Here is an 8,218-nt window from a genome sequence, read left to right on the forward strand (position 1 = left end):
TTTTTTTTAAATTAAAAAAAATGTGTATTTATTTTTAAGAGAGAGAGACAGAGTGAGAGAGAGAGAGAGAGAGAGAGAGAATGTGAGCAGGGGAAGGGCAGAGAGAGAGGAAGACACAGAATCTGAAGCAGCCTCCAGGCTCCAAGCTGTCAGCACACAGACCCGTGGGGGGCTCGTACTCATGAACTGTGAGATCTTGACCTGAGCCGAAGTCAGACTCTTAACTGACTGAGTCACCCAAGCACCCCCAAAGCCTTTTTTAAAAGTTTATTTATTTCTGACACAGAGAGAAAGAGAGAGAGAGATTGATTGATTGATTGATTGAGAGTGCAAGGGAGTAGGGGAGGGACAGAGAGAGAGTGGGAGAGAGAATCCCAAGTAGGCTCTGCATTGTCAGCTCAGAGCCAAACGCAGGGCTCAAACTCAAACCGTGAGATCATTACCTGATCTGAAATCAAGAGTTGGACATTCAACTCACTGAGTCCCCCAAGCGGCCCTATGTATGTACATGTTTGTATAAACAAGGAAGGAACGTAGAAAGACACACAAAACTCTAAGTTACCTTAGAAGAGATTAATTTTAAAAACATATACATCTCATTATTTACTTTATTTTACATAATGAACAGGCATTGCTATAATATTAAAGTAAATGTATATATAATTAAATTGTATATAATAAGCACCCATTGTTTCTATATCAAATATGTTTATATATTTAATTACATATAATTTATATGCTAAAATTTAAATGCATAAGTTATATATTGTTTAAAATTATATTTATTAAATAGATAGGATGATAGTTAACATTGTGTATTTAATTTTATACATAGAAGTTGGTATTGCTTCTATATTAAAAAATTATACATAAATGTATATACACATGTTCATACATATTATATATATTGTATACATTATATTTTATATTGTATATAATAATCATGAAAACAGATGTAATAGAATGTTTGTGTTAGCACTATTTGTAAGACCCCCAAATTGGAAACAACCCAAACGCCCATCACAGTATAATGGATAATTTGTGGCATATTTACACAATGGAAAACCACAACAACGAGAATGACCACACAATACATGGATGAATCTCAGAACGTAGTGTGATTCCATTTACATAATGTCCAATACCAAGCAAAACTGCTCCATCCTGGTCATTGGGACAGAGGATCCTGGGAAGGGGGTTGGGAGTGGAGGCTCCGAGGCTGGCTTGTTTTCTCTTTCTGCTGGTTACACAGGCTATTCAGCTTGTGGAAACCTAGACATGTGTGTACTTTTCCATATGAATGCTGAAAATTGTATTACATACCATTATAAAGCTCATTTTTAAAAAAGCCATTTGGGAATGCCTGTCCTTCCCAACGGAAGCCAGTTCACAAGGGCCTGCTTCCCTGGTAGGGTCGAACACGTCTGGTCTGGCCTCCCCAGAATCTGAGCCTCCCTTCTTCTTGCATCACAGGTATCGCGGGCACGAGTGAAATGTGGAACAAGCTGGAGCAGGACATCCTGGACAACCTTACCCCCGAAGTGCTAGAGGACTATGGGCAGGACTATATCCTTGAGCAACGGGATTATCTCAAGTTCATCAGCGGGAGTACCAACACTGATATGTCCCCTGTGCTCCTGGACATCCGGCATGCCGTGTCTGCTAAGAGCCCCTTTGCCTTTTACTCTCCAGGGCCAATGGCTTATCCAATGCTCTGCTTTGTTTCATTTAGTCCTACTGGCGTATTTGATTATTTTAGCAAAAAGTTGCATCACTTTAGAGGTGGCATGCCCAAGGCGCTAACTAAGCAGGCCTAACTGAAGAACAAGGCATGTAGGCAAATATGTGAGGAGTGTTAGTCTTGGAATGAAAGGGAAACCTGAACTTCCCATTAAAGTTGTGGTTTCCTACCTTGTATTTCCTGTGAAGTCTGTTGGTTGAATAGGAATTAATGCTGAGAAGGCTGGTGGCTAGAAATGACCCCCATGACGAATGTGAATTGAGTGTCAGCCTGCTCTGCACACATACATTTCAGATATTCTCTCATCTAGTTCTCATTAGAGAACCATGGTAGGTATCTTCACCCCTACTTAACAGGTAAGGGAATGAAGGATCAGAGAAGTTAAGTTGCCCATTCATTGTCACACAGCTAGCAAAAGGCAGTTCAAATTGAAATCCAGGCTGGATCCCACTGCCTGCCAGAAGAGGAAGACAAAGAGATGACAGGAAAAATGAGATAGAGAAGGGAAAAAGAGGAAGAACTGGCAAGGGTCATAGTCAAATGGAGTTTTTCTCGCTGTGAATAGACAGCCTGCCGTAACTACTGTATTCAAGGTACTGGTTCAAGTGTGTAATCAGTGCTCTGTGCACCTCCTCTCCCTTCCTCTGTCTGGAGCCCTGGAGAAAATAGGATGAGGTTTCCCATCTCAAGCAGGCCCCAGTGGCCTTTTGGCAGACCCAGGGCATGTGAATGGCTGATTTAGTGTCCATAGTAACTATCACTTTCACCTTCCTCTGAGCATCCCAGGCTGGAAAAGCGAGCATCATTACCTAGAGAAATCAGCCAAAGGGAGCAAGCTCAGATACTAAGAGAGGTGGGGGTCAAGTTCACCTGCAGGGGGCAAAAGGGGAGGAGCTGGTGAACAGAAGGGACATAAAAGGAACTAGAAAAAATAGCAGCTTGACATGAGGGAAGCAGAAGTCCAGATATTATTCATTGCAAACCTCTCTTTGTCCCGTTTTCTGTCTAGAATGTGAAGTTTCTTTCTCTATTTTCCAACCTCCTGGAGATTTTAGGAGGATAAACTCACAATGCTCTGCAATTTTCCCCCAAAATAAAATAATAAATAATAAGATAGTGAGATAAACAGTTATGAAATTATTAATCTGATGAATTTTTAATGGCTATTCATGCCTGGTAATCATTGCTTTACAGCAGAGCAGAAAGAAAGGAAAAAATAAAAATCAAAGTTTAACTGATGATGTCCAAAATAGGCACTTTTTGGAGATGAGAGTCGTCAAGGCCAAAGCTTCCATTGGCTTGATTCGGATGTGGAGGGAGCAGAGGGTTTGTATAACCAGAGTTTGGAGGGGCCATAGGATTGTGTGTTTCACTAAAAGTCAATGTTTTGTTCAAAGTGATCCCTGAACCTCAGCATCAGCATCACCTGGGAACCTATTAGAAATGCAGATTCTCAGAAGCCAACCCAATCATATCTTAGGTTCCTATGGCTCCTGTAACAAATTATGGAAAACTCAGCAATTTGAAACAAAATACAGTAAAACCTTGGATTGTCAGCAACTTGTTCTGTGAGTGTTCCACAAGATAAGCAAACATTTCTAATAAATTTTAACTTGATAAATGAGCCATGTCTTGCAATATGAGTACTAAGTGATGCCAAATGTCACACGATCACAACTGAGCCAGTATTTCTTGAAATTTGCTTTGATATACAAGTGCTTTGGATTACAAGCATGTTTCCGGAACCAATCATGCTCACAAACCAAGGTTTTACTGTGCTTTTACTGTTTTACAGTTCTGGAGGTCAGAATTCTGAAATGGTTCTTCCAGGGCTAAAATCAAGTTGTCGGCAAACCTGTGTTCCTTCTGAACGCTCTAGGAGAGAATTCATTTGTTGTTTCTTCCAGCTTCCAAAGACCTCCCATATTCCTTTGCATCGTTCCAACCTCTGCTTCCATGGTCTAGTCTCCTCTGCCTCTGCCTTCCTATTATTAGGACGGCTTGTGATGGCACTGGGCTCACACGTCATCCAGAATGATCTCCTCATCTCAAGATCTTTAACTTAATCACATCTGCAAAATCTCTTTTGCCACATGAGGTCACATATGGTTCCGGGGAATTGTGTGCCATTATCATTACTAGAGGCAATTATTCTACCAACCATACCTACTGAATCTGAAATTCTGGGGGTGGGCCCAGCAACTTGTACTGAGCCTTCCAGGTGGTGCACACCCATGTTTGAGAACCACTGCCCTCGGCCACAGAGTAAGCAGGCTGGGGGATATGTGGTCAGGCCACAGAAAGAGGGGGAAAGCTCTTTGAAGACAGTGGGGGAGAGCCGGAGATACCAGGTTAAGACCTGAGTGTGGGGCCTACTTTCTGTTCTGATGAGAATTCCATGAGGCATGGGGAGAAGGTGCTGAATAGAGACTGAGAGAGTCTGAGAATCCCAGATTGGAGAAGTTCCTAACTGGTTTCCCCCAGGAGGACCTTGGGATCACCTGGGAGGGAAGTACAGTACAAAGTGGTCTATTTAGCTACAGAGAGACTGACAGCTGCTTCCCACTATTCCAATCTTGGGCCTGGGTGACAATGTGGAGGTCTGGAAAAGTCACTGAGGCTCCTGGAGACAGTAGGGAAAAGAGCTAAGAATGAGCATCAGGATGCCCATGGGGCCAGTGAAGGGCTATTATGCCCAGAATTCGTGATCCCCAAAGACCACCAGGGAGCCGAGTCCGATGCAAAAGCAAAGAGCCTTTATTCGAGATAGCTCGAGCTCAATCCTCTACCTGCACTGACGCAGAGGTGAGATACCAGAGGGAGGGAGGGAGGGAGGGAGAGAGAGGGGGAGGGGGGGGAGAGAGAGGGGGAGGGGGGGAGAGAGAGGGGGGAGGGGGGGAGGGAGAGGGGGAGGGGGAGAGGGAGAGGGGGAGGGGGAGAGGGAGGGGGAGAGAGAGAGGGGGAGGGGGAGAGAGAGAGAGGGGGGAGGGGGAGAGAGAGAGGGGGAGGGGGAGAGAGAGAGGGGGAGGGGGAGAGAGAGAGGGGGAGGGGGGGAGAGAGAGAGGGGGAGGGGGAGAGGGGGAGGGGGGGGGGGGAGGGGGAGGGGGAGGGGGAGGGGGAGGGGGAGGGGGAGGGGGAGGGGGAGGGGGAGAGAGAGGGTTTCAAGAGCACAAAGGTTTTATAAGGATCATGGCCTTAGCCGATTGGCTGGGGAAGGGTCGTGGCCTCAGCCGATTGGCTGGGGAAGGATAGAACAATGGCTGCCAAGGTGTGGTCCCAGATCAGCAATTATCAGCATCACCTGGAACTTGTTAAAAATGCAAATGTTGGGCCTGGTGGTCACAGACCTACTGAATCAGAAACTCTGGGGGTGGGGCTCAGCAATCTGTGTTTGAACAAGTCTTCCAGGAGATTCTGATGCACCTGACGTTTAAGAACCACTGTGTCTGAGGGTCTCTAACATGTTTGGTCTCAGTATATACAGAACGTTTCTCACTGGTCACCTATTAACCATTGGCTGTCAGACTTGCTGTGCTATATAAATACCTAGCATCAAATACCATCTCCAGAGACTCTGATTTAATTGGTTTGGGGAGGGGTAAAATGCTCCCAGGTCATTCTAAGCCTGGACAGGCTTGAGGGCTCCTGCCTCTGGCCCCTACCTGAGAGAAGCCCTCCCTCTTCTACTCAAACTTTCCATGCCTCTCACACTCCCCTTCCTCCCACCTTAGACTTCGGAAGAATGCATCAATCGGTAGCCTGCTTTCTTAGAAAACATAAGTTACTCAAGGGGAGGAGGCGTGGTCTGAGGTTTGAGTGGGAACTTCTTTCTGAGGCCATGTCATGGATATAGTTACTAGTCGGCCGGCCTAGGTCTGCTCTTTCAGGGCTGCCGTAGCAGAGGCCGCTGGATGGACAGCCTTGATGGGGCCAAAATGAGGATAAGAAATTCAATGGAGGCCAGTGAGTAAGTGATAATGCTGCCTCCCCAGTGCTGGACCAGCCTCTAGGAACCCAGATTCTGAGGACAAGAGAAGGAGAAGGGGGGAGAATTTCACATGCACGTTCATTGGGAAGACCATGTTTTAAACCAGCAGAGATTGTTACCTGAAAGTATCAATAAGCATTCAAACCTATTTCTTTTCTTCCTTCCTTCCTTCCTTCCTTGCTTCCTTCCTTCCTTTAAGTAGGCTCCATGCCCAACATGGGATTGAACTCATGACCCCAAGATCAAGAGTTGCACGCTCTACTGACTGAGCCAGCTGGGAGCCCCCAGACATATTTCATTTTTAGCACAATACCTGTAGTTTCTCAGAAAACAAGAGAGACAAGTATTACTTACAAAGTCTCTCCATGCCCTAGCCATGTTGGTATTCCTGGTTTACCACAAGAAACCACTTACAAGCTAATGACAGAGGGAAGCCCCCAGTGCATCCACAGTTTGACCGGCATGATGAACAAAAAAGTGAGATTTAACAACAGGACTCTTGGCAAAAAGCATTTCATTCTCCCAGCCCTGCCCTTCTGCTCAAGGGCAGGATACAAGGTACATGTAATACCTGGTCACATGATGTCACATGCAAATCGCATGCAAAACCTCACCTACTCCCCTTTCTCTGTTCCTTTTCTGTATTTCCCCAATGCTGGCAGCAGGAAAGTAGGTGATCCTTACAACACAGCCAGGATAAGAGGAACGAATTAGGAAAATATCCGGTGAAAACATGATTTCTTTATTACACTGGGAGCTGATAAATGCCTAAATAAGCTTTGCTATATTATTTGAATGGAACATTAAATTTCAGCGGTTTCATTATACTGGTGATAGAGACCATGTTTTGGAAAGCTATTCTGGATGGTGTAATCCTGAGGAAGAATAATTCCATGCAAATAGCCCTGTGGGTGGTGGACCTCCTGCCCAGTGAAAGTCCCCCAATCAGCTCATACATAGTGGTCCACTCAGGGGCTTGGGACACCTGCTCTGGCTTGGCTCAAAATAAAGTGTTTCTCTACCCACGTGGATTGTAACTCAGTATTTCCCTCCAGGATCTCAGGCTTGGGGATGACCATGGCAGGATTGGATGGGTGTTTCTGAGACTGAATTCAATACCCGGCTCAGAATTCCACAAGAGATAAGAATCAGGAGCTCCTGTGTGGCTCAGCATCTGACTCTTGATTTTGGCTCAGGTCATGATCTCACAGCTTGTGAGATTGAACCCTGTGTTGGGCTCTGTGCTGACAGCGTGGAGCCTGCTTGAGATTCTGTATCTCCCTCTCTCTGCCCCTTCCCCACTTGCACTCTCTCTCTCTCTCAAAACAAATAAATTAAAAAAAAAAAAAGTTAAAAGAAAAAAAAATTTTTTTTTTTAATTAAAATTTCTTTTCGGGTTTTACCCCGAAGTCTGTGAGTCTTATCCCTTTGAAATAAGGTGAAACAAAATGCTTGCTGAACTGCATGGTGCAAACCAAATATTTCAGTTGATCACTGGCAGTCCTAAAATACTGGAATGATATTTGGCTAGGACAACAGTTTAAGGCACATTGTATCTAGGGTGATAAGACATTCTGTCCTGGATTATCATAAAACTTATTTACCATATTGCAAAACATAGAATGACTAAAGTAAAAATCTCAGTTTACCATGGGAAACGGGAAGCTTAATAAGTAAACTCAAGGCTTTTGTCCCAAATTATTTCTTACATTCAGGTTATTCCATTCATGTTGAGGGAGTTCCAATGACCTGGTAATTGCCCTACAAATTTTAACTTTATTTAAACTCTACTTTCTGTTTTTCCTCCTATTTTCACACTAGATGATGATCGACTGACAGATATAATGTAATCTCTCTCGGTGTTGTCCAATATTCTCTCTCCTGACTATTCAAGGTGAATTCCATATACAGTAGGTCTTAACTTGAGACATACTATTCTTTGGTCTGGGTATGATTTCTAGGTAAGATTTAAATGTTTGCACAAAAAAATTTTCACTGATAAACACAAAATTCATACTATCATCTTGAAAACCCACAGTAGAGTAAAACAGTTCTGAAAAATCATAAGGGGTTGGGGTCCCTGGGTGGCTCAGTTCACTGAGTGTACAACTTCAGCTCAGGTCATGATTTCATGGCATGTGAGTTCAAGCTCTGCTTCAGGCTCTCTGCTGTTAGCATGGAGCCCTCTTTGGATCATCTGTCTCCCTGTCTCTCTGCCCCTCCCCACTCACTTTCTCTCTCTCTGTCTCTAAAAATAGACACTTGAAAAAAATCATAAGAGGTCTAGGCCAATACATGTCATTGCCCTTGTAATGTTGGATATTTTTGGGAGACGTGTGCTGCCCAGACTCTACTTACCTTCCTATTTGGAAGTCATTCCCCACATGTGACGTCTTGGTGGAAAGCAATGCTACAGAAGCCAGAAGATCTAAATCCTGACTCTGCCCACATCTCAGCCTTTAGGATTTGGGCATAATGCATAAATGTTA

At 44.3% G+C, this 8,218-nt stretch overlaps 1 protein-coding gene across 1 annotated transcript in view; it reads left to right on the forward strand.

Annotated features, from left to right (window-relative positions):
• Positions 1-1,881, forward strand: part of HSD17B2 (hydroxysteroid 17-beta dehydrogenase 2) — a 90,372-nt gene extending 88,491 nt beyond the window's left edge. Inside the window, exon 5 of the mRNA XM_007082889.3 lies at positions 1,474-1,881. Coding sequence (XP_007082951.2) covers positions 1,474-1,817 — 344 coding nt within the window. The 3' untranslated portion in view covers positions 1,818-1,881. The remainder of the gene's footprint in view (positions 1-1,473) is intronic.
• Positions 1,882-8,218: the final 6,337 nt, after the last annotated feature.

Source organism: Panthera tigris, chromosome E2, assembly GCF_018350195.1.
Source record: "Panthera tigris isolate Pti1 chromosome E2, P.tigris_Pti1_mat1.1, whole genome shotgun sequence".
Lineage (NCBI taxonomy): Eukaryota > Metazoa > Chordata > Mammalia > Carnivora > Felidae > Panthera > Panthera tigris.